The sequence below is a fragment of the Canis aureus genome, chromosome 33 (genome assembly GCF_053574225.1).
Source record: "Canis aureus isolate CA01 chromosome 33, VMU_Caureus_v.1.0, whole genome shotgun sequence".
NCBI classification, from domain to species: Eukaryota; Metazoa; Chordata; class Mammalia; order Carnivora; family Canidae; genus Canis; species Canis aureus.
This window is the reverse complement of record NC_135643.1, coordinates 32,033,240-32,060,333: the sequence shown is the minus strand read 5'-3', so window position 1 is coordinate 32,060,333 and position 27,094 is coordinate 32,033,240. Positions and strand designations below refer to the sequence as shown.

General features: G+C 36.1%; 1 protein-coding gene across 5 annotated transcripts in view; it reads left to right on the top strand.

The window, feature by feature from the left end:
• LOC144303892 (uncharacterized) overlaps positions 1-27,094 on the top strand; it is a 305,981-nt gene that overhangs the window by 270,469 nt on the left and 8,418 nt on the right. For 2 of the 5 annotated variants that reach the window (XR_013370918.1, XR_013370913.1), the window contains 2 exons: positions 771-919; positions 4,842-4,910. Coding sequence is in view for 1 of the 5 variants with exons in the window: in XM_077882298.1 (XP_077738424.1) it covers positions 771-919; positions 4,842-4,910; positions 18,179-18,287 (327 nt within the window). In the remaining 4 variants the exon portion in view is untranslated. Of the gene's footprint in view, positions 1-770; positions 920-4,841; positions 4,911-5,962; positions 9,306-18,178; positions 18,413-27,094 lie in introns of those variants that run through there. The other 3 variants (XR_013370915.1, XM_077882298.1, XR_013370920.1) reach the window with 3 other exon arrangements.

Below are 27,094 nucleotides of genomic sequence, written 5' to 3'. Positions count from 1 at the left end.
AATCATTAATCCCATCCATTTTCTGCTTTTCTTTTTAAAAAATAAAACTTAATTTTAATGGATGATAGTTTAAAATTGTGATCCAACTTACTGTGTTCCTCAGAAGTATAATTTCCCCAAAACTTTTGGGCAATTAATCTATATACATTAGTTTACAATGCTTCTTTTCCATCTATTATGATCTTTTTTATTTTAGTGGTTTTAAGGTAGTCTATAATATTGCTGATTTGTTTGCCCATTCTTGAAACAATATTTACAAATGTTTTATGGATGCTTGAAAAGAAGGCATATTCACTGTTAGTGGGAAAGAGGCACACATGTATCCATGTATTAACCATTTGTTTCAGGTCAATTCAAATGTTACAGGATTTTTTCTCAGACAGTAACCATGGTTCTTGGTCATGCCCCTTCAAAGAATGAAGAGATAGACCATCACCCAATTACCCTATCCTCCCACCCACCTCCCCTTCTACAACCTTCTATTTAAAAAAGAAAGGAGAAAGAAAGAAGAAGAAAGAAAGAAAGAAAGAAAGAAAGAAAGAAAGAAAGAAAGAAAGAAAGAAAGAAAAAGAAAGAAGTGGACCAGACAGAGTGGTGGGCAGCAAAGCAAGGTCTATTGAGTGATAGTAAAGTACTGGTACAAAGCTCCTGAAGAGGGAGGGGACCTGAAAGGGTAGTCCCTGGAGTTTCTAAATCTAGGGGTTTTTATAGGCTTGTTGGCTGGGCTGTTTTAATCTGATTAACCCTCCCTGTGCTTGTCATCCAATCAGGTTTTTGTCATCTATCACATGGGAAAGGGTGGAGAGCTCCTTCCAAGTTGGTATAAAATCCTTTTATGGATGGTTTCCTCTTGGGATGGGGGGTTGTCCCTGCCTACCTGCCTTCCAACCATCCTTCATCAAATACCTTTAGAAATAAGGTAAGTGATATGAATGTGCTGAACAGCCAAAAGCAATTCATTAGGAAGTGATGCCAGTGAGGTTGGTAGGGAGAGCACATACCTGGCCTAGAGATACAAAGTCAAATATTATATATAGATAGATGATAGATGGATAGATAGATAGATAGATAGATAGATAGATATAGATACAATTCCTCAACCCCAGGTATGTTTATAGGGTTAATTTGGCTTCTTGTCTCTACATTTACATAATCCAGTATAACTAATTACTGGGAGAAGGAATTTTTTTTTTAAAACAAAACAATTGGGACACCTGGGTGTCTCAGTGGTTGAGTATCTGCCTTCAGCTCAGATCTTGATTCCCAGGGTCCTCAGATAGAGTTCCTCATTGGGATCCCCATGGGGAACCTGCTTCTCCCTCTGCCTATGTCTCTGCCTCTCTCTCTGTGTCTCTCATGAATAAATAGATAAAATCTTAAAAAAAATAAATAAAACAAGACAATTGTAACAGTCTTTACTTTCTGAGAGGAGGAAAGAATGATGCATATATTTTATTGGGAAAGAGATAAGGAGTAAGGAGAGGAGAAGGGAAAGATTGAACTTTCAAGGCTTCTATTAGTTCTTCTATATTTAACAAACTGTGAGGTCATTTGCTTATCAGAGCATATGATCTAATCTTTGGACTTTTGGAAAGCTAAATTACTGTGTGAATAAATAGTGGTGAGGCCTGGGGCTAGCTCTTAGGGGAGCGGAGGGAGAAATTAGACACCTTGCCTTTATTGAGAAGTAAAATGATGAGAGGTTTGTGCCAATATGTATTTAGGTTTAAATAATACTTTACAAATAAATAGACTGCTATCTAAAGGGGAAAAACTCCACTGGTGCCAGATGAGATAACCTAGGTACACGAAACCACTTACCATAATATAAAGACATGCCAGGGGAAGGACCTGGAAGTGCTGGCTTGATCTCCCATGCCAGAGAATAGCCACAGGATAAGTGGAGAACTCACACATGAGGGAGGTCCATGAAAAATCAACTTTTCAATGCCTTTCATGCAAAGAGGCCACTATCTGCAGCCAGAAGAATGGCACAAACTGGAATAAACCAAGAGGGAGTCTGTCACAGTGAAGGAACACTGAAGGGGATTTTTGGGTGGAGAGAAAAAAGACAAAGAAGAGGATTTTGGTCTGTTCTTGTTTTGTGTAAATCCCAAATAAGCACTGTTTATTAAAGGGTGGATCTCAACTGGGTGGAGTATAAGCCTAAAATTTTATTTTTCTCTAATCAGTGCTTTCAACATTTATCAAATCCTCCACTTCATTCTCTAAAAGGATTATAGACAGAGTCCATAATCTTTAGACATTCTCAGATTTAAAAACTCAACCTAATTAAGTTTAAAATTATCTTCATACTTGATCTAAAGTTTTGCTTCATCAAATTACTTCTTAAAATAGTGATTCAAGGGTTTTTAAGTGAGAGATTAACATGGACATTTCTTGTACCCCCTTACCTCTAGACAAGAGGAAAATGGACTAAAGAGTTAAGTTTTTTAACTGGGCATGTTATCCTTTTTTTGTTGGCTTGTACTGGTTTATGCTGCTCCTCTGGCTATTTCTGACAGGCTGCTGATGGTGGCCTTTCTGTGTGAAAGTCATTGAAAGAATTAATTTCTCATGGAGGGGCGTGTATGAGTTCTTCGCACCATCCTGTGAGATTTTCCTGTGGCTCATTTCTCTGGCACGTTGCATCTTCTCTGGAACAAACATTTTTAATTTTTCCTACTCAGTTCCCATCCACAGTGATATATACCATAGCCTCTCCATGCTGGAGTTCCTTAGTCTAATCTAGTCTGCCTTCTTGGATGAAGTATTGGCAGAAAGATCTCAAGATTAGTTCCTTTTCTGGTATCGCCAGGACCTATAAGAAATTCATAGATCCTTGGAACAGCAAATGCTGTTGTGGCTGCTCTACTGCCATCATCTCTCTTTTATTCATAGGGACAAGTCATCAAGTCTTAGCAGATAAGCATTTCCCCCAATGCAAGGCCACTTGACTCATTTTGGAGGAGCTAAAAAAATTCTATTCAACAATCTCTAAAAGAACGCCCTCCTGCCATCTTGGCTTGAGGGCTGAGGAAGTACATTTTCCTATGAATACTACATTCACTAAAGTCCAATGACTTCAACAACCTTTCCTTCTCTGCTTCCAGTTAACTTTTTATATAGGTTGTTGGGGTGGAGTGTGGTGGGAATGAGGCCTGGCTGAAGGTAGAAGGCTGATTCTTTTACTTTTCATTAGATTTTGTGAGAGATATTGATGCCCAGGGTCTCTTTAGAATATGATATAATAGCTTATTTTTGTCCTCAAGTTTGAACTCTAGTGAGATTAGTGTACTTAACAATTTAATCAATTATACAGCTGCATACCTATGTTGCCTGAACAGTTCTACTCAGTATTGTCGCATAGAGAAAATCATGGACTAGAATACGGTGGAATATCATATTCCTATGGTCTGTGTAGGATCCAAGCAAGAGAATCTCAGTGTCCTTGCCCTGCTTTTATTTCTGCCCTGGAGGGTTCTTGTGGGAGGAGTAAAAAAACTGGAATCTTTTTTTGCAGATTAAACACAGAGCTTTCTAGAGTGTATGCTGTGTGGTGCTAATAAACTTGTCCTCTAAATAAGCAAAACAAAACTAAACTAAAAACCACACAGAAAAACCCTCAAATCTCCCCCCAAACCAAAACAAAAATATTGATATTTGTAGCATTTGCCAATTTACAAGGTGTAAATAATTTCACTATGTGGATTTCAACCTACTTAACCTACTTATGTGAAGTAACTGAATGGAGAGTAGGAAGGAAGTCCACATAATTGTCTCTTGTGAGCCAGTACAAGCTGACTGCAGTGCATCTTTATTAGGTATGACTCTAGGAGTCTGATGGAAATTATGGTGGTAACTCTTCTGATATGTTCTACCCAGCTGTTTGTTGGAGTTATCTGAGAGAGAGAGAGAGAGAGAGAGAGAGAGAAATAATTCTTTTCTGAGATGAGGCAAAATGAAGTAGGCCTGAAAACAGAGCAACAGGGAAATGTTAGGGCAGTTTTCCTGGGGGGAGCAGAGATATGTAACAAGGCAAGAAGCTAGATTTACTAGAAAAATGGGAGAAATTCACAGTGGTGGTATAGCTAAACACTAATGACATTTAAGAACAGTCTGCCTAGTATGTATAAGTAGGTTGCTTATCAGGGCTATAGTTCTACCTACTTTACTGTCCCAAACATTCACTTAGGTTGACTACAAACAAAAATGGCCTTTATGAGCCGGTGTTAGATAAATGAAGAAAAGGGTCTGTGTCCCACGTCTGGGCCAATGCATAGGGGATGAAGTAGAATGAAACAGAAGGGGAGAATCTAAAGAGTCTCAGAGGACAAGAATAAGGCTAGAGGGATTTTTGAGAAGGAAAGACATAGGAATTCTCAGAAGTGTTGGGGAGGCCATTGAACCTTTGCCTGATGTGTAATGAAGGTGTTTACCAATTTTATTTCAGACAGAAAGGTTACCTTAACTGACATCTGGATATTATTTACTCTACTGTTAAAAATAACTATGACCTTATTTTTATTTATCTGATCTGCCAAAAGTTGTTACTCTGTGTTTCTATTATTTATTCATATATTTAATAGTCTTTTTTAATATATGATCTTGTTACAGTATTTGTTTTAGGCATTAAAATTCATGGCAATTACAACTTATTTGTGGATTATCAAGGTAAATTTTCTTGTTGTTTACCCAAGAATATGGTGTGCTTTTTCATTTGTTCAGATCTGTTGTATCTCTCAGGCAATTTGGAAAATCTTTCTTTGCAGATCTTACATTTTTCTTTTAAACATTCCAAGGTGTCCCCTAATATTACTTCTCCCCTTCTTTCTCTGTAGTGAAGGCCCTGAATTTCAGCTGGAACATGTCTGCCCAGAATGGAGCCTTCATTTCAGCTTCCATTGCAGGTAAGCCTAGCTATTGACTAAATTTTGGACAAAGTAATATATGTGGAAGTGGTATATATAAGTTTTGAAAAGTGTTCTTTAAGGGAGAAGGTGTGTTCTCTCTTCTGTTTCTTGTGGTGAGAATGAGACAATATGGCTAGAGCAGAAACCAGAAAGGAGCCCAGAACTTTTAGAAGCCTGTGAAACAGTTATTCCAGTCTTGGATCCCTGACCAGTGGACTTTTCACATGAAACAATAACCAATTGTGTATCTAAGCCACTGTTTATTTGAGCATGCAGCTGAACCTAATGGTCATTTATTTACTAAGCATTAAAAAAAATCTTTTATTGTTATTGTAAATGCAATATTTTTCCCATTAGATCTTCTGATTGGTCATTTTTTTACATACAAAATGTATTGATACATTCACCTTAGACCTTACTATGTGACTGAATTTTCACATTGTTTGTAGCAATTAGGGAACAAGGATGGAATACAGAAAAAAGAGGAGGCATGAGCTTATGTGATAACGTTAGCATTTAAAACCTATTGTGGCAGGGGGCAATGTTTCTTATAACAATAGTGGAGATGATTTTCATTTGTTAACTGCCACAGTAGTTTCATAGGACAAGAATGACAGGCTCATGACAGCTAACTACCAAGGCACATCATGAAGACTAAAAAGCTTACAGAGCAGCATTATAGAGAGCCACCTGTACTGAAAATTAGGCCTGAAATTTGATTATGAGACTGGCAGAGTTATAGGAGATTGAATTCATAGTTCCAACTAGTTCTCTGTGGTAAGGACAAAGACATGGAATGGAGATATTTGAGCAGATATCTGGAGAACTACAAACCCACAGATTCCCATGAATCCTCCAGAAGGGAAGCTAACTCACCTCCCTCTTGTTAAAGGATAGGAGTGTCCTGCATGGAGGCAAAGACCTTATCTGAAATAGATTTCTTGAAAAAGATGTTTAATCTCCTCAAGATCTTTCACTAGTTTTTTTGTGTTTTTTTTTTTTTTTTTGTATTTGTTTGTTTGTTTGTTTGTTTGTTTCTAAACCAATAGAGCCAGACCTCAGCATGGTCTTTCTAGGGGACTACTACCTCTTCAGGAGACATTTACTGAGAGCTATGGCTCATATTTATCAGCAGGAATCAGAACAAAAACAAACAAAAATCATGTGTGAGGATGGATCTTGAAGATGCTCATCTAGGAGGGACAGAGTATAGAGCTGAGTATGGGCAAGCTTTGTCTTTCATTTTTTTCTTCTTCTTTCCATCAAACTTTTTTTTGCTAGAAGTGTTATTTGGTTTTCCTATTGGAATCTAGGTATTAGGTTTTGGAGTCAGGTGTTTATGATGATTGGAATTTGCAAGGAGTACTACACTTGGATGATAGGAAAGTGAAGAAAGGAGATGACTTATGTATCAGAAGAGCTGAGATAGATATATTAAAGGATTGGTAGTCCAATGAAGCCAAACCACTGCTTGAAGTGAGAGGTTGAACAAGTGAGGTGGAACGAGAAGCAGTTGTGGGAAGAAAACAAGATATTTGATTGAATATTTTTGAAGATGAAGCAATTAGGAATTGTGACAAGGACTGGATACCAATCTGAATATCTGACTTGGAAGTGAAAGAGAAGGTTACATGGAACCAGTAGGCCTGGAAAGTGAAAGGGCTGGGTTTGTTAGAACAGCAAAATCCTTTCAGAAGATTATAGGATTTAACATGGAGAGAAAACTGGGCCAGACAACAAAGACCTTTAGTTCATCTGATGATAGTAAGAAGAAGGAATGAAGAGTGTAATAAAATTTCCTGAATCTTAAAGAGCAGGTTTTCTATTCCAGGAGTCTGGAAACAAAGGTACATTCCTTTGAGTTCTGAATCCACAGAAATATAGTGGAAGAGAAAATATTTTCTTCCTGTGTTCTTTTGGATAGGAATATATTTTTTTTTCTTCATCTAGTCAGATGAGTCTTATTGTTTGTAGAAATTACTTCAAAATTTCAGCAATATCATTTCTGTCAATATGAACACATTTCAAATGTAAAGTTGTGAGAAGCCAATTCATGGAGCTGCCAACCCACTGCCATTTTAAATGGAAGTTTAAATAAAATCATTATATATGTCAGTACATTATATATATGTCAGTGGAAAGCTATATTTAGTTTATATAAATGTTAAGGGTTTATAATGTTCTTCACCTATCAATGGCTTAAGCCAAAGTGATGCCAATACAACTGAACAACTTAATAAAAAATTCAAAACCATTTCTTTTAGGACAAATCTGGTTATTCAAGTTGACCAATCTGTTAATTTCAATACCAGTTTAAGAGCATAATTTTTTGGCCTTTCAAAGTTTTCCATGACAGCTGTTTTCTTTTATTTGTTTCTATTTTTGCCTGTTACTCCCTGAAAACAATAAACAGAAAATTCTGAAACAGATGGCTACTATTGTATTTTGTAGTTTATTTTTAAAATATGCAACCCCAAACATCTGCCATAATCTGGAACTAGTTTTCAGAAAATGAATTTGACTCGATATTTAATGTGGATCCAATTGAAAAATGATAATGTTGTATATAGTGACTAGACAAACACTAAGGTGAGCATTTTGCTTTTGTGAAGGCATCTGAAGAAGTTTAAAAGGTTTTATTTTATAGTTAATTCTACCCTTGTATAAATAATCTATTGAATTTCAATTAGTCTTTGTACTTGCATTTGTTTTCTTTCCAGAAAATCCCTACATTTGCCCTCTATTTTCTCACCAAAGCATACTTTATTTTATAGGTCTAGCCACATTAGAAGGCTAAGGTCCCTATTATTTCTAAATTAGCCCCACTGTCCCAAAATTTAATATATGGACCTCAGTAAGATGATCAGGTTATATATTTAAATAATTATCTGCTCCCAAGTTTACTTATTAACAAAATACATGCTTTTTCTAGGATTATCATGAGAAATGCTGATATATTCAGACAATACCTAGACCATCATTTTTTTATCACTTTGAGGTTTAAAGTGTTCTAGAAAACTGAGAGAACTTGCAAATCAGAGAAGTGTTGACTTGCTCATTATTCTTAGAGAAAATAGAAATACTAAAGAGATATTTAGTTAGGATTTCAGTAAGATTGCACTTGTGTTAACATAATGCAGCTCATCTAATAAATATGTGAATCACATATGTGCATGTTTTAATATATTTTTTATTCTGATATTTTAAATTAATTGATTCTTTTAGCAAATACTTATTGAAATCTTACTATATTTCAGAATGCATAGATGTTAAATATGTGAACAAACCAGACAAAATTGTATTCAAATGGGAATATAGATTATAAATAAATGTACAAATAGTATAATTTTAGAAAATCACAAATGCTAAGAAGAATTCCTTTTATTGAATTCGCTTGGCTTCTTGTGGCCACTTCCTTTACAATGTTCAGAAACCACCAACTGATGGCCTGTTTTACATACTTAACTAGGATCAATACAAAGCTTTCCAGTTTCAATTCATGTTTCTTATTTACTTCTGTTTTTTGTTTGTTTGTTTGCTTTTGTAAATTGAGACATTTCTCAATCTCTAGTATTCAGTGACAGATATATTACAATTTTATTTGTAAGTTATTTCAATATCTCGGGTTGTAACGTATTAGAGTCAAAAGCATAGAAATAATTAGGCTCTGTTGTTTGCTTACCTGTATTGTTGAAAGTAGGCATAGTCTAGAGGAGAGAGTGATATTTATATTCTGAATATTGGAGTTTTCCCAAAGGTAAATAATCCATCATTCTCTTTGGCCTGCATTCTTTACATACATTCAATATAATTGTGAATAACTTTTATTTAGCATGAGAGCAGAGTGTGCACACAACAATGTTTTATCCATTGCTTAGGCTGTGGTTTTGGCTAATACCAATTACCAATGGGCCCCAAAGGCCAGGAAACCAAGTGATACAGAGATGATAACCACTAATTGTACATTCATGAAGCTTCTTTTGTTTATTTCCTAGTATAAATGAAGGGCAATTCTGAGTTGAGGCTGTTCTGAACCGTAAATGTGGTCCCTTGAAGATGTCTCATAGCTCCACCTTACCTTAAGCTCATGGTCTAATTGAGTTTCTGTGTGTTAAATATAATTCACAAATGTATTAATCCTCTCCTTTGAAAGTAGTGTTATGGAAAATTTGGTGCAAAGTTCCTGTTTGTTGATCTCTTGTATTACCACATGGAACATAATACATATGTTTGTATGCTGCCTTTTTTATAGAGTTAAATTTCTCTAATTTTCCTGTAAAGTTAATTGATTTAATGTCATTACACCAATTCAAATAAATTGATAATCTGCCTATTAGTAATGGAATGCATTAACAAATGATTTATCATTAAAATAAGCATCAGCAAAGTAAAGTTGTCATCTCTTATTTTTTCATAATACTTTTGGCTTTAGTCCTCTTTTTGAGGTAATTGAGTGTCCTTTTGTAATGATTGATTTAGGCCATTAATGACAAGTCCAACTAGGTTTTGGTTCATCCATCTTCTCTTAGTCCAGGCAAAAATGCTACTACAAATAAACATCATGTCTGAGTGATTTTTGACATAAAGAACTCCAAGGAGTCTTCTGTCTTGTTATATGTTTGTCTCTTCAGCTACCTGACAGGAATGACATAGCTCCAAGTAGGACCTCTGGACCCTGAATTTAGCATGTCCAAAAACCTGTGAGATAACCTTTTTTTTGGGCACTACTTGACACCTTGAAATTCTGGTACAGTTTCAGGGGTCCCTAAGGCTATCTGGGTGTAGGTGAAAAATGACATATAGAAACACAAATCCTTACTATAATACCACACACAGAGGCTTGTAAGTGTGCATTTCTGCATGATGTCTCTGCGTGTGGAAAGTGACAAAAGCAGTAGGAGAAATTGTGCTAATGGGGTACCACCATCTCTGATGACAGTAGTTTCAAATATGCCATTTCCTGGCTGTGACAAAAAGTGATTTTTTAAAAAAAGTTTCTGTTTCAAAGAGGGTGTGGATATAAGTCATGGATGAACTGGCATCATATTGACAGGCAGATTTTCCAGTGCACATTGGACTGAATGCTCCCTGTTCCTGCTTTTCATTTGATACTCTTGAGGATTCTGTTCTTGTCTCTGCAGGAAGGTATTAATTATCCTCCACTTGTACCTCCTGTGCCTCTAAAAGCAAAAATACCCAAAGCAAGGTTCTGAGTAATTTGAGAAACTCCTTCAAAAAGTAGAAATCCAGCAACTTTATTAGCATGACTAAAATCATTACATGACTAAAATCATTACAATTCTGTGCATGTCTGCTGTGCTTTTGAAGGGTAAACTCTTTTTCTCCTAAGCCTTCTGGTAATTGTCATCATTATAAAACATTTTTTTTCTTTTATAACTCAATCAATTTTTTCTTAGATATTCACACAAAATTGGAACCAAACTTGAAATTTGGGCTGGAAATTGTGAGATAAACTTAATATATGGGGCAGCCTGTGTGGCTCAGTGGTTTAGAGCCACCTTCGGCCCAGGGCATGATCCTGGGGACTCGGGATCGAGTCCTACATCAGGGTCCCTGCATGGAGCCTGCTTCTACCTCTGTCTGTGTCTCTGCCTCTCTCTCTATCTCTCTCTGTGTGTCTCTTGTGAATAAATAAATAAAATCTTTTTAAAAAATTTAATATATGAAAAGTTTGATGTTTACATTCTTGCTGCATTTAAATATGATGAAACTACTACAAAGTAAGATAAGTTTTTGGATTCATTTTGGTACAAATGTCTGAAGTTTTCCCTGTGTCTCCCCATTTTCTGAAGTTTCCAAAAAGAGATCACTTCCAAGCAGCTTGTAAGGATCTCGCTACCTTAAATTCACACTTCATTCTATGCCATTCATCTGCCGGAGTGTTTCCCTTAAGTATTATTTAGACCAGGTCACTCTGCTGTTCAGTGTCCATTACCTAGTGTCTAATGCAAACATAATGCCCTGTCAGGACCTTCTATAATTTGGGCCTATCACACTGTGATATCTGGTTAATAGCCTTTTTAATTCTAGTGACATTTCTGCCTAATTATTAGGAACCGTTCAGCAATAATCATACCACTTGTTTCCATAACATTTGATTTTACCAGATAAGTTCTATTTCTCTGAAATATATACTTGTCAATGTAAAAGAAATCATTTAACTTTTTCAAAGTATACCAAAGTCTTGGTCATGAAACTGCAACGACTAGATCTTGGCTCAATAAATCTCTATTCCACTTCTTAGACATGTGTTCACTTTAAGTTGAATGTGTACACCAACCCAAAAGAGATGTACAAGACTATTCAAAGAAGCATTATTGTAATGATCCAAAGGCAAAGTAGTCTTTTATAAGTATAGATAAAATTTATAGTCTATAATTTAGGTAGATTAAAAAAATCAATATTCAAAAATCTATAGAAATGCTTTGAATTAGAAAGAACAATTTAAAAATTATAACAAAGATATCTTATTTGAAGTAACAATAAAAGAAATTTAATAAGCAAGGTATTCCTATATGGAAAAAATTACATTATTGGAGAACTTTATATAAAGTTGAAACAACTGCAGAGTCATAATATGTTTCCCAGGGGAAAGAGTTAATATTATAAAAACATAACATTTCATAAAAATATTATTTCAGTTGGAATTTCAGTGGAGTGAAATTTTCATTTACTAGAATAGGATAAATGAAGTCAAATTTCATATCAGAGTATTATTGGCTGAGAGTAGCTATGCCAGTTTGAAAAAGGGCCTAGAGTACTCCCTTTACCAGATAATAACCGCTACAATAATTATTTAATTCAATTGCTTGTTCAAAGTAGTCTAATTGCTATAAACAGCAACCCTCGAAATTTAGTGGCCAAACACAATTATTTAATATTCTTGTAATGGGTGGTGTGGGGTGGGAGGCTCTTTTCCAACAGTCAGACAAGGATATGCTGTATTAGTCAGGAGACAGAAACTCTACCAGTAATTTGAAGAGGGAAATGGTAAATTGAAGGTTTATGAACTAGGGGGATGAACCATTAAGTTATAGAGAGAACTCTAAAGAATAGAGGACTAGCAAATATGGAAGCAGTTTTGACCTCCAGGGCTGAGGCAGAGTACTCAAGGGACAGACTTGGAAGAGCCTCCCCTTCAGCCTCTGAAAGCTGAGAGTCAGAGCTCTTTAGAGAGCATGTGCTTGTGGCCCATTGGAAGGTGGGCAGGTTTGCTGAGCGGCCACAGGCTGGCGCTGGCAAGCAGAAAGCTACCCACTATGTTAGACTCAGTAAGAAGCTGCCTGCTTGTGTGCCAGGGAAACTTGTGGGCGAGTGACAGCCACTAGGTGTCCGGCACACTGTTGCAGTGTCCTGCAAGAATCAATAGGAGAAACTACCTCAGAATCAGGATGAGAATCCCATTCCTCTTAAAGGGTCCCTCTAACACCTTCTGCTGACAAACTTAGCCTTGTGCCACCTAGCAAAGGAGAAGTGTTTGTTTATTGGATCTAACTTTAGTGTAACAAAGCAGGGCAAAGAGGGGTAGATTTGGCGCGGAGAGGCAAAACATTGATAGACCAGCACACCTGTATTCTTTGTCTTATGGCTTTTCCTTTTCTCCTGAAAGTCTTCATCCATCCAGTGATTGGCAAAAAGATGGAGAAGTCTCACTTTTTTTTAAAACTTGCTTGGTGAGTAATTACTAATCATATGGCTTCACCTAAATGCAAGAAGAATGAGGGGCACCTGGTGATTCAGTAGGTTAAGTGTCTGCCTTCAGCTCAGGTCATGATCCCAGGGTCCTGCGATTGAGCTCCATATCTGGCTCCCTACTCAGTGGGGAGTTTGCTTCTTCCTCTGCCACCCCCTCCCCCCGCCCCGGCTCCTGCTTTCTCTCTATTTCTCTCAAATAAATAAATTAATTAAAAAAAAATAAATAAATGCAAGAAGAATGAGAAATGTATTCTAGTGGTATACCCAGGAAGATGAGGAAAACACAGATACTGATGAGCAATTGTTCTCTCTACCACAACCTATAATCAAAACAATATGTTACCACCCTAGAAAAAGACAACTAGATCAGGCAAGTAGAATAGAGGAAAGATCCATGTATATTAAATAGTCAATTTCAAATTTAAAAATAAATATATTCATTGGCTCTTTGAAAATCTATCTTAAAATAAGAAATAAAAGCTCGGGATCCCTGGGTGGCGCAGCGGTTTGGCGCCTGCCTTTGGCCCAGGGCGCGATCCTGGAGACCCGGGATCGAATCCCACATCGGGCTCCCGGTGCATGGAGCCTGCTTCTCCCTCTGCCTGTGTCTCTGCCTCTCTCTCTCTCTCTCTGTGACTATCATAAATAAATAAAAAAAAGTTAAAAAAAAAATTAAAAAAAGAAATAAAAGCTCTATTTTGGAAAGATATTTATATAAGGCTATTTATCATAGAAATTTTTTGTAATGATTTACAAACACATAAACTAGCAAAACAAACCCATGAATGTCCAAGCTGAATCAGTTGTGGTGTATCATACTAGGGGATATAATTCTATAATTTAAAATGAGTTAGATTCATATTTATGAACTAGATGAATGTTTATGTTACATGAGTGATGCAATGTATTTGATACAATTCCATTTTTGTAAAAATAAATCATCTTTAGAATTGTGTGTACAAAAAAAAAAGAATTGTGTGTACATATCTGCTTCTATATATTTGTATGGTCAAGGAGAAATATACTAACATTAATTACCCAGGGTAGGAGGTGGAAAAAGAGACAAGGAAATCATTAACTCTTTTTTCATTCAGTTTAGCTTGTTTCATTCATGAATTTCTTTTCTAAGACAAAATAATAAAATGTGAAATGAAAAAATAAAACTCTCTATGATACAAATAAACAAATGTCTTACATCTGGAAATAGACAAGAAGCTGCCTCTTCTGAAATGTTGACACACAAATTTGAACTAGTTTCTTGACTTGCCTTTACTTTGTCTTACAATAGTTCTCTACCTGCCTGTCTGTCTTTAAGTACTTGCAAGAGAGAACTGCTCTTAACAGGTAGATGACATTGCTGAAATAGTATTTGGGTGATAACTGTTTTTAGCTGAAATAATTCTGGATATACTTCTGTGGAACATGTGGGAAGGCAGTTTGGGTATAATGATACCTAGTGTGTGATATTCAGATTATGCTAATGTTTAATAATGATATACATACATATGTAAGTATGTATATATGTATATGCACATATACATATATATTTGTATTACCTTATAGAAATCTTTCTTTTTAAACATTTTTAAGTTAATTAATTTATTTAGTTTTGTCTTACAGCATCTTTATATCAGTCCTAAAAGGAAGAAGCTTTATAGATGGAAGAAACTAAGAAATTAAGTACTGGTGTATTTTCCAGAGCTAGGTAATAGAACTAGAATTTGAATTAGTTCTTTCCGATTCTTAATTGCTTCATTAAAATAGGCTATCTATAGCATTTCAAGTGAGCAAAAACTCTGTTGCTATTTAAATTTGCTATTAGTAACACTTGTTGGGAAATTTGTTAGTACACTGGGACCAGCTTTTAAAGATTTTATTTATTTATTCACAAGAGACACACAGAGAGAGATAGAGAGAGAGGCAGAGACACAGACAGAGGAAGAAGCAGGCTCCATGCAGGGAGCCTGACGTGGGACTCGATCCCAGGTCTCCAGGATCATGCCCTGGGCTAAAGGAGGCACTAAACTGCTGAGTTGCCCAGGCTGTCCAGGACCAGCTTTTAAAAGTGGAGTGCTATCCTACAGGTGTGAATGGATTTTCTTATCAAAATCTCATATTTCGATTAAAACTGTCTTCTGGGTAGAATAAGCTAGATCTTGGTAATTGATTTTGTTTATTGCGATAAAATATATATAACATGGGCAGTCCTGGTGGCTCAGCGGTTTAGTGCCGCCTTCAGCCCAGGGTCTGATCCTGGAGATCCGGGATCGAGTCCCACGTCGGGCTCCCTGCATGGAGCCTGCTTATCCCTCTGCCTGTGTCTCTGCCTCTCTCTCTCTCTCTGTCTCTCATGAATAAATAAATAAAATCTTAAATATATATATGTATATATATATATATATATATATATATATATAGCATAAAAGTTACCATTTTAACCATTTTTCAGTGTACCATTCAGTGGCATTAAGTACATTCACATCATTGTGCAAACATCACACCATCCATCTCCAGAACTTTTTCATCTACCCAAAATTAAACTCCTTACTCACTTCTCCAAACTCCTGGAAGCCACGATTCTAATTTCTGTGTATAAATTTTGACTGCTCTAGGTACTTCATCAATGTGGTATATCATATAGGACATATCCTTTTGTGAGTGGCTTAAAGTGTTGTCTTCAAGGTCTATCCATTTTGTGGTATGTGTCAGAATTTCTTTCCTTTTTAAATTTGCATAATATTCCATATGTATATTCCAATGTATATACCACATTTTGTTTCTCCATTCACCCATCAATTAGCACTTGGGTTGCTTCTACCTTTTGGCTATTGTAAAAAATGCTGTTATCAACATGGGTAATACAAATACCTGTTCAAGTAGCTGCTTTCTTTTTTAAAAATTTTAATTCCACTTTGTTAACATACAGTGTTCTATTGGGTTCAGGTGTACAATACAGTGTTCAACACTTCCATACAATACCCAGTGCTCATCACAGCAAGTGTACTCTTCAATCCCCCATCACCTAATTCACCCATTCTTCCATCCTCCACATCTCTGGTAACCATCAATTTGTTCTCTATAATTAAGAGTCTGTTTCTTGATTTGTTTCTCTGTCTCTTTTGTCCCCCTTTACTTGTTTGTTTGGTTTCGTAAATTCCACACTGGCGTGAAATCATATGGTATTTGTCTTTCTCTGACTGACTTACTTCACTTAGCATTATACTCTCTAACTCCATCTATGTTACTTAAAATGGGAAGATTTCATTCTTTTTTATGGCTGAATGATATTCCATTGTATATATGCCACATCTTTATCCATTCATCAATTCATAGACACTTGGGCTGCTTCCAATAACTTAGCTATTGTAAATAATGCAGGTATAAATATAGGGGGCATGTATCCCTTTGAGTTAGTGTTTTTGTGTTCTTTGAGTGAATTTCCAGTAGTAAGGTAGTTTTATTTTTAACTTTTTGAGGAACCTCCATACTGTCTCCCATAATGGCTGTACTAATTTGCATTCCCATCAAGAGTGCATGGGACTCCTTTTCCTCTACATCCTCAGTAACCCTTATTGTTTCTTGTGTTGTTGATTTTGGCCATTTTGACAGGTATGAGGTAATAGCTCATTGTAGTTTTGACTTGCATTTCCCTGATGGTAAATCATGATAAACATCCTTCATTTTAAAAAGATTTTATTTATTTATTTGAGAGAGAGAAAAAAGGGGGGATGGGGAAGAGCAGAGAGAAATAGAGACAAGCAGACTCTCTAGTGAGCATGGAACCCAATACAGGGCTCGATGCTGGGCTCAATCTCATGACCCTGAGATCATGACCTGAGCCAAAATCAAGAGTTGGACACTCAAATGACTGAGCCACCCAGCCGCCCTAATGACAAATGTCTTTTCATGTGTCTGTTGGCCATCTGTATGTCTTCTTTGGAGAAGTGTCTGTTCATGTCTTCTGCCCATTTTTTAATTGGATTATTTGGTTTTGGGGTGTTGACGTGTATAAGTTCTTTATAGATTTTGGATTGTAACTCTTTATCAGATATATCATTGGCAAAAATCTTCTCCCATTCTGTAGGCTGCCTTTTAGTTTTGTTCATTGTTTCTTTTGCTGTGCAGAAACTTTTTATTTATCTGTAGCTTCAATAATTTATTTTTTGCTTTTGTTTCCCTTGCCTCAGGAAGTATATCAAATAGCTGCTTTCAGTTCTTTTGGGTATATGCCCAGAAGTAGAATTGCTGGATCATGTAGTTATTCTACTTTTAATTTTTGAGGAATCACCATACTGTTTTCTATAGCAGCTGCACCATTTTACATTTCCACCGGCAGTGTACATTCCTTTACTTCCTTGCCAACACCTGTTTTTTGTTTGTTTGTTTACTTTTTGGATAATAGCCATCCTAATGAGTAAAATGGTATCATTGTGGTTTCGATTCACATTTTCCTAATGTGTAGTGATGCTGAGCATCTTTTCATATGCTTCTTGGTCATTTGTATATCTTTCTTGGAGAAATGTCAGTTCAAGAACTTTGCCTGGTTTTTAATTGAATTGTTTGTTTTTTGTTGTTATTGAGTTGTAGGAGTTAATGATAAATTCTGGGTATTAACACTTTGTCAGATACATGATTTGCAAATATTTTTTTCCATGCAGTGTTCTGCCTTTTTACATTTACTGTTGAAAATGTCCTTTGATGCTGATAGTTTTTAGGTTTGGTAAAGCCCAGTTTATTTATTAGTTTTCTTTTGTTGCCTATGCTTGGTGTCATATCTGAGAAATATTTGCCAGATCTAATGTCAGGAAGTTTTCCCCACTATTTTGTTCTGAGGGTTTTATGATTGAGGTTCTACATTTAGATCTTTGATCTCTTTTGAGTTTATCTTTGTATATGGTGTAAGGTAAAGGTCAGACTTCATTCTTTTGCATGTGGTTATCCTATTTTCCCAAAACCATTTGTTGAAAGTCTATCCTTTCATGAAATAAAATGACGTTAGTCCATACAGGGGAAAAAAAATTAAAAGGAACAGTACTAAAATAATAAAAAAAAATCAAGTCATAGTTATTAGGAGATTTAAAAGCAACAAGTTTATGTTGATCATGTAAACATGATTTAAATGTTTTTTTACCCCTAATATTTTATGGCTAATGAGGAAGAAGTAAAGACTGATACATATTTTTTTTTATCACATCACATTCTAGATACTTATATATGCTATTTCCTTTAATCTTCATAAACCTATATATAAATGGCCAAAATAGAATTTGAACCCAGGTGTAACTCCAGACTTTTGTTTGTCTCATATAGTGTTGGAGTCATTTTAAATATATGTGTGTGTGTGTATGTGTGTATGTATGTATGTAACAAACCATTAAATGTATTTTGAAAATGAAGTGTATATCTAAAATAGCAGAAATTAATTAATTTTGCAGAAAGTAGCTATACAGTTGATTATGAGGCTTGAGAATTTCTGTGCTAGTCATCTTTCCAAAATGGCTGTAATATTTAGAATGCAGGGTCTTGTTTTTTTTTTTTCCCCTTCTCAGATTACTTTGTGACCCTCTATTTCAATACATCATTGATAATTGCACTGAATTGGAGCTAATGGGAGACAGAGAAGCTGAAAGTGTGGTGTTCGAAGTTAGAGGTGGGTAAACACAGCCCTTTCACTTGAAGTAGTTGATGGAGCTTTGGAAGTACAGTCTTCAAACCTGACTGCCAAGTGATCCACTCTCAACATATCCCTCGGTTTATCTTCAGCTCTTCAGGCACTAGGCAGTATTTACGGGCAAATCAAAACAAAATGAGTGTCCTTGATTTTTCAAGTATGGATACATTTAGATGATTCTTTGAAATTTGTTCTTATCGGTTTGTATTGATAAAACTTTTTAAGAGAAAAAGCAACTTGAGTAAAGATTTTGATATCAGTCTTTTTCAGAGTGAAGCATTTATGTCAATCTAAGGGGAAGAAAGTGTTCGGAGGCTCGTCTTAAAAGGCTAGATAGGAACCCAGTGCCATTTGGTGCTAGGCCCCACTGACAGATTTACTGCCTGCTTGGAGCTGCGGCTGCAGTGTGATGGGAGTGGCAGGTGAGGGCCGCAAAGAAGAGGATTCCCATGCTCCGTGTATATGTGTAACTGGCGCATCCAGGGTCATGGAGGGGCAGGCCTGTGTTTACAGTCAGGATTTGTGGTGAAAAAAAAAGTTATTTTTCTCTTATTCCTTATAGCAAAGAACTCTCCACATTTCTTGGCTAGGAGACATTTCCAAATGACCAAACCAAAAGACAAGCATGAGGCTTTAGAAATGGGGAAATGATTCTTCCTTAGGCAAGTTCTACAGTGTGGAAAAAAGTCACAAATGCCCCCAAATTAAACTAATCTTCCCCCTCCCCCTGTTAAATAAAAGACATTTGATGTAAATTAATGGCAGTTAGGGCATGGATATGATGTCTCCTGTAAGTAGCAGGCTGTGCAGAATTTTGAACTTAGTTCATAATGAATTAAACATCAGTCTAAAAACTATCCTAGGTAATTGCTAGAGACCTACTACGGAAGTGCAGTAATGCTACCTGAATGTAATATGAATGGTAAATGCATCTAGTTCAGACAGAAAAAGGACTATTTCAGTAAGTGGAATTATAGATTCAAAGTATTTTACAGACAGAGGATTGTGTGTAAGTGTGGATAGGCTGAAATTGGAGCTAACGTGCCAGTGCAAAGAGAATTCTCCCCAAACAGTGTTGGAAAGCACTTCTTTCAGTCTGTGTTAGCACTTTTTGTGTGTGTGTGTGTGTGTGAGAGAGAGAGAGAGACAGAGAGAGGGAGAGAGAGAGAGAGCGCGTGTGCAAGCCAGCAGGGGGAGGGGCAGGGGGAGAGAGAGAATCTTAAGTAGGCTCTATGCTCAGTGTGGAGCCAGACTTGGGGCTCTATCTCATGACCCTGAAATCATGACCTAAAGATCAAAATCAAGTCAAACACTTAACTGAGTAAACCACCCGAGCACTCCAGTATGCGTTAACATTCTAAGATGCTCTATACACTATTTACTTTCTGAAAAAAAGAATAATTTGACCCAATTAATTAGGGAACATCTTTACCCCCCACCCACTATTTAAACATATCTTCAATATTTAGAGTTGGTAATTTGGTAACTAAGTTGATAACTAATCAACTGGAAGTTAAAAATACCTTCAATACTTTAAATTGGTAGCTAATTAGGGAACAAATTGTTTGAAATAATTGTGTAGTCAAATTTGCTGGTAACTATTCTGTTACAGATACCAAATGTCTTAATCCTAGTTTCTTTTTTTTTTAAACAAATTTATTTATTTATTCATGAGAGACACAGAGAGAGGCAGACACAGGCAAAGGGAGAAGCAGGCGCCGTGCGAGGAGCCTGATGTGGGACTCAATCCTAGGACCCCGGGATCACGACCGGAGCCAAAGGCAGATGCTCAACCACTGAGCCACCCAGGTATCTTAATCCTAATTTCTTTATTTTAATTATCAGTTGCTAGATTACCTGATCCTGTCAGGCATCCACCAGATCTCATTTCTTTCTGAATCCTTAGTACCCAGCCTGGAACTTGTCTCATAGATGCTTAGTGAGTGCGTATTAAATCTGTGTTTAAAAGGAAACTTCTTGGGCACTTGTGCCACTGCATTTGTTCTTTTGAATCCTGAACACCTAAAGCGATTTTCACTTTGTGGTGCACTTAAAATGTTTATGTTTGCTTTGATGTGCCTGGAGAAGCAGTAGTACTGATTTTGCTTGCTGATAGGTGGATGTGTTTGTGGCAGGGTGCATTTTGAAATCATTTGATAATAATAAGGAACTGCTGCTAGGAATGGGAGTATGCAGAGCAGCTGAGTTAAGTTTTAATGAACTTTTATATTTAACACTTGGAGTGTATATCTTGGTGTGGTAGGCAGAGATATTACAAGTTAATGAGTTATGAAGAAATTCCTGGATGCAGAAGAAAAAGACCTAGACCAATAACTTAGGGAAACTCAATTGAGCTATCTCTCGCTTAGGGTCTGTAATAAAAAAACAAAACAAACAAACAAAAAAAACAACTAACTTGGCATTTTTCACACTACATTGTGATTATCTGTTTATGAATGAGGTTTATTTTCTATTTTTTCTTCAAATCTCTCTTATTTTTTTTTCAAATCTCTCTTAATAGTGTGTGAGGTTTACAATGTCACCTAACATATCTAATTTATCTTTATCCACTATTAGTGCCTGACCTTAATATATCCTCAATAATTAGCAATTAAAACAATAAAACAAGTGAAAGTAAACAGAATCTTATAGTGAGTATTGGAAAACTAAATTTGAATGTGTGTGTGTGCATGTGTGGAATACATATTATTTTTAGTATAATATCCATATAATGATGTTGGTGTAAAAGTTTTGTTTTGGGCTTTTGTTCATAGTAAAATAACTTTCAGTGCAATGAGGTAGTTGAAAAGTTAAATGAAGATAAATTCAAGATCAACTGTCCAGGAGCTTGAGAGTTCTCAATACTGATATATTGCAATGTGCCAAAAGGTTTGTATCCCAACGATCTTAGTTTAGTGATTCTCGGAATGCTTATTCTTTATGGACTTATATTGCTCCCACATGTTAAAAAATTTGAAAAAAATACAAATATCATGTAGAATGACTTCAATGTTGATGAAGGAGGAATGAGACTTAAAACCATTTATATACTGTACTATGAGGAGAAAGCTCAGAGCATCTTACATTTTGTTGTTAGTGGAGGCTAATAGTACATGGCATCACTGTTTGAGTGCCCTCCCATGCAAAAATAACTCAAAGCTTAGGGCACAATAAGAGTGCGTAGATGATTTGACTAGGATACACATGCTTCTTAATAGGCTGTCTGTTCCTAAAAATAAAAATAAAAAAAAAAACAGTTAAGCATTTTTAAGCATGTTTCTTTCAGAAGCTGAGAAAATGGAATGGAAAAAGGCCAGGGAACTTGCCTTTTCTCACTAGCCATGGATCTTGAGGGCATAGAACTCTATTTTTTACTGCACTAAATCTATTTCAGTTGCTTTGATCCCTTTGTCTTTGTTTTGAGCAAACTTGTTACATATTTCCTAAGATATATTTTTCTTATCACATCACATTAGGTCATTTTAAATTATCAAATAGTTTATTTGAGAGTTCATCAGAGTGACAAGTTGCTTATTTTACCTGGGTATGGGGTAAGTTCAGTGGAATGTCCAGAATGCATACAGTTAGAACTACAACATGTACTTTTCACTGGAATTGTGCATTAGTTCTGCATTTGAGCAATAAGCATGGGCATGTGTTCAGGTCTGGAATTCAATATAATACCAGCTAGCAATGTAAAGTCTTGACGTATTAAGTACTACATTTAACAAAAACTGTAGTCATGTTGTATAGAAGGGACTATTGTGTAGCTTTTGGATATGAGAATTCAATTCTGCAATTCAGAGCTATTCATAGGGCCTCTGTTCCCTTCCCAACGGAAGCACTAGTTCTCAAGTCCATTTATTATCCTTAATTATGTCACTGGTCAATATCAATTTTGCAGTTAGATATTAAACAAAGGTGAATGAGGTCTCTTCTCCAAGTCTGTTTACCAGAAACCATTCAAGAGAGCTATTAGAAAGTTTGTTGGGAAAAGCCTCGATGAATTTAGCCTATAATTTAAGAAACATGTGTTTCAGCAAGCTTATATGCATCCATACTGTCAGCACAATAATATACTATCACTTTCTTTTTCCCTCATATTAGCTGGTGATGTCAGAAAGAATGTTTAGTTCTCAATATTGTGTGATTTATACTTGACTGTGTACAAATCTCTGATAGCATTATTCTAGTAAGCCAGAAATTAGTAAGAAAGCAGACTCAGGAGCTAATACCAGGTTCTGGACCAGGGCAAGTTTTAACTCCTTGGTTTTTATAAGTAAGTCTATAGTAAAAATACATGGATCTAGTACTGAGCCTTAATGGGAGAAAAGAGTAATTTTGTTCTGTTAATAAAATGCCTTATACTTTCATGTTGCAGGGTAATAATTTGGGGTAAAATTGAGCAGAGTAAAGCAATTCTTCTCGATGCAGACTTGAGCCCTGAGGTACTTTAAAAAGACATAAGACACAGTCGCAAGTAGATCACTTTCACAGACTTTCTTTGTCCAGAATCCATTTAGAAAAATGGCATGTATTATTCTGAGGGGCACTTGAAGAAAGTGGTAACTTCAACATTACCTTGGAAAATTGTGTGTGTATAAATTTTACAACTAATAATTCTGTTTTTTAAAGCATCATATTTTCTGGTTTTCCTTAAAAGAAGTTAGTTTCACAGAGAATTATGTTTCCACAGAGTCTTTGAAAGATTTAAATTAAATTTTTGAATTTTGTCCAAAGAGCAGTCTCGAGACTATAATTTTTGTATTTTTATGTGTACTAGCAGTAAACCAGATGAGAAGGAATGGGATTATCATTTGCCACCACCACCAAAGCTTGATGCACTTTCATTTGTTTTGTGTAAAGTTTACCACTATTTACCAAATATGTCTATTAAATATTGAGTCCAGATTGTTTTTGGTCAAAACTTGACTGAAGAAATAAGTTGATGAGTAGGCTTGAAGAAGCAAAAACAAGAATAAAGTCAAATTTCCAAATGGAGGAAGTGATCTCTCCTAGAAAGACAGCCTTCTGAGACTTTAAAAAGAATTGGGTGCGTAGGCACTCTCCTCTCTCAGACTGTTGAGCACAGCGTATCTGGCTGGAAAAAATCTCACCACAACACGTACATGGCTTGTGTGGTAATCCTCACAGTGATCTGAGAAGTTTCTGCTCACTGTGGTGGCATGCTGTATTCAGCCTTCCTGCAGCCTTATGCAATGGATTGCATTTTATTTCAGATTTGTTTTGCCTACAAAAGCTACTTTGGCACCTACTACTATACTAATGTTATTCACTTATATTTGTATAATATTTTAGAGCAATTGTGCTCTAAGTGTGGCACGGTCCAGGAACAGGAGCATTGCCTGGGAACTTATCAAAATGTGAATTCCCAGGCCCCGCACATGAACTACCGAGTCAGGACCTATTAGGGTGGGGCTATCCGTGTGTCAACAAGTCCCTCAGCTGGTGCTGAAGCACCCTAAAACTTGACACAGATGGACTTGGAGATTTCACAGTGTTTTCACTTTGGTATAGGTGTTAAGGCACGAATTTTGTTTTACAGAGCAATCTAAAGTTTAGGGAAGTTGATTGATGTGCTCAAACTCACTCAAATCCAAGTAACATAATTTAGATTTCAATCATATTCTTTTTGGTCCAAGCCTTATCATTCTTTCCATCCTATGGTAGCCACCGGGACTTGTCAAAGTGACTCAAACTGTGGTGACTGGGAGTTGGGGAACAGACTCAGGCTCTTGCCAAACAACTTCATGATGATGAGTGCTGTCTGGACTCTAGGAGTAACTGGCTTAAAGGGGCAAGATTGTTTTACTTCTCTTCAATGGGCAGGCAGGAAAGTGAATCTTAACATAGCTGTAATTCTTGTTAAGTCCAGAGAATCATGTCATGGATTTGGAGACTCCGAACAGAGGATGTTATTTCTCTGGTGAGATGCCCACCACACTGGCCATGTGATTTATTACCACATCCATGATTTTCTCATTGCAGTGATGATGAGGGGCATTTATGTCTCTCTACTCAAAGTATGAACCCAAACTGGGCAGTAAGACACTGAAGGATTGTTAAATGAGTTGATTTAATTTATGATCTACAACATTTATTTGGAAAAACTGATCATGCTTTACTTTCCATGCTGATACCACTTCAAAAACAATCCTGAGAAATCCTATTTATTGCTAACTTTTCCTAACTCTTCTTTCTGTTTGATTTTTTTTTTAAGGAAAGAAAACCTTACACACTAAAGAGAAAGATAATCAAGTTCCTCTCTCTGTAAAAGATCAGTTAATCTAAAAGTGGTTCAAAAAAACCTACATCATACTGGGCTACCTGCGTGGTTCAGTTGGTTAAGCATCTGCCTTTGGTTCAGGTTATGATCATCCGGTCCTGGGATTGAGCCTGGGCTCCCTGCTCAGCAGGCAGTCTGTTTCTCTCTCTCTCTCCCTCCTCTCATTCTCTCTCTCTCAAACAAACAAATAAAAAGCTTTTATTTTTTAAAAAAACTTACATGATACTGACACACTATATTCCCTTACTATTTTGCCTCCATAATATATATATATATATATATATATATATATATATATATGAATGTGAAATACATGAGTTTCTGAAGAATGTTGTTTTGGAATGGAAGCAGAGGACTAATTATACTAAATTTTAAGGATAAGTTATAAAATACTTCAAAACTGGATTTTGGTTAGCATTTCAACATGTAGTTTTCTCCCATCTTCTGATTTGTAACTTCAAATCTAATTTTAAAAAAATGCATAATAAATCTGGAAAAGAACAATTTCTTATTTGCTCGTATTTAGCAGTGTGATATTCAAAATGGTAAATATAGTGATTCTGATATAATTTATGTAGTAGTTTTTAATTTTTAAATAAATTCCATCTACGTATTTTTGTTTAATTAATAAAATAAAAGTGTGATTTGGGATGTGTGGGTGGCTCAGTGGTTGAGCATCCGCCTTGGGCTCAGGGAGTGACCCTGGGGTCCTGGGATTGAGTCCTGCATTGGGCTCTCCTGAGGGATCCTGCTTCTCCCTCTGTGTACATTTCTGCCTCTCTGTGTCTCTCATGAATAAATAAATAAAATCTTTAAAATAAATAAAAGTGTGATTTAATTTTTATCGCATCTTACTTGATAGGTGAAGAAGCTAGTAATGAAGGATAGTTGGAAGAAAGTCAGGCAGGGACAAGGAACCCCCACCTTAAGAGGAAACCACCCTTTAGAAGGATTTTACACTACCCAGGAAGGAGCCCTCCATGCTTTTTCATGTGCTAGGTAGATGACAAAAACCTGATTGGATGACGGGTTTATCGATGGTTAATCAGATTAAAACAGCTCTGCCAGAAGCCCATAAACCCCCCTAGACTTGGGAACTCCAGTGGCAACCTCTTGGGTCCCCTGCCACTTTGGGAACTTTGTACTCTCAATAAACTTTGCTTTACTATCACCCAATAAACTTTGCTGCCCACCACTCTTCATCCTGTTCTACGTCTTCATTTTTCAAAGCGGCATGACCCAGAACTGTGTGCACTAAAGGAAAAGAAATCCTGTAACTTTAGGCTTTAGGGAAGTGACATGAATTTTCAAAACTATAGCAAATTGGGCCCTCTGTCTTGAACTACCATTCACTCACTTTCTTTCCGCCATACTGAGCCTACCACAAAGGACATGATGAGCTATGCTTCTGGGCCCTAACTGATGGGAAAATGTTACTGGTAAATCTATAAGGGATTTCATATATATATATATGTATTTATATGTATTTTCATATATATGATAACATTTTACTTTTTCAAAATATTGTAAAAAAATCTCAGTTTAAAAACCTAAAAAAATAAAATAAAAATAAAAACCTATATTATCTTGATCCATGTTTGTCCTTGAAGTAGAGAGACTATTTTGTAGATAATATTTCTAACATTCAAAATACTTGCACTTTGAAAAAATTATGATCATTTACTCAAAGTAAATTGCTTCTTTTTTTTTTTTAATTTTATTTATTTATTCATGAGAGACACACAGAGAGAGAGAGAGAGAGGCAGAAACACAGGCAGAGGGAGAAGCAGGCTCCATGCAGGGAGCCGGATGTGGGACTCCATCCCAGGTCTCCAGGATCAGGCCCTGGGCTGAAGGCAGCGCTAAACTGCTGAGCCACCCGGGCTGCCCAGTAAATTGCTTCTAATGTAACTTTACAAAATATTGCAATACACTAAATCAAAATTTCTTTCTTTCGTAATGTTTCCTTCTATCTTTTTCTTCCTATGTTCCTACCTTCCTTCTATATCCCATATTTTAGGATCCTAAATTGTGGGAACAATTATAAAAACGTTGGAAACTCTGACTTGTTTCATCTTTAGTATTTTTGATCCTGATTTGTGTTTCTCACATAACTGGCAAAGAGGCAAAAAACATCACTGTTTGACTGGAGAGATTTATTGGTATCCAAGACTGTAAGCCCCACTCCATATTTGTAGAATCTTCAATTACTGAGCTTTAAAAAAATATATTCATAAAAGTCTAGAAAGCCTGACTTATGGAGAAAAACTGGAAAAACCATAGAAGATAATGTTGCATTTTATTGACAGCAGTGAATACTTGATCTGAAGCCAGAGTCAGCTATTAAAACAATTTTAAACAATTATCTTCAGGGAAAAGAATGTGTTATCAGTTGAATTAAGCTGCTATTTAAGCAGGCTGTGGTTTTGGAGGCTACTGCTCCTGGCACAACCAACTAAGGAAAATGGGTTAGCAATATTGAAATTG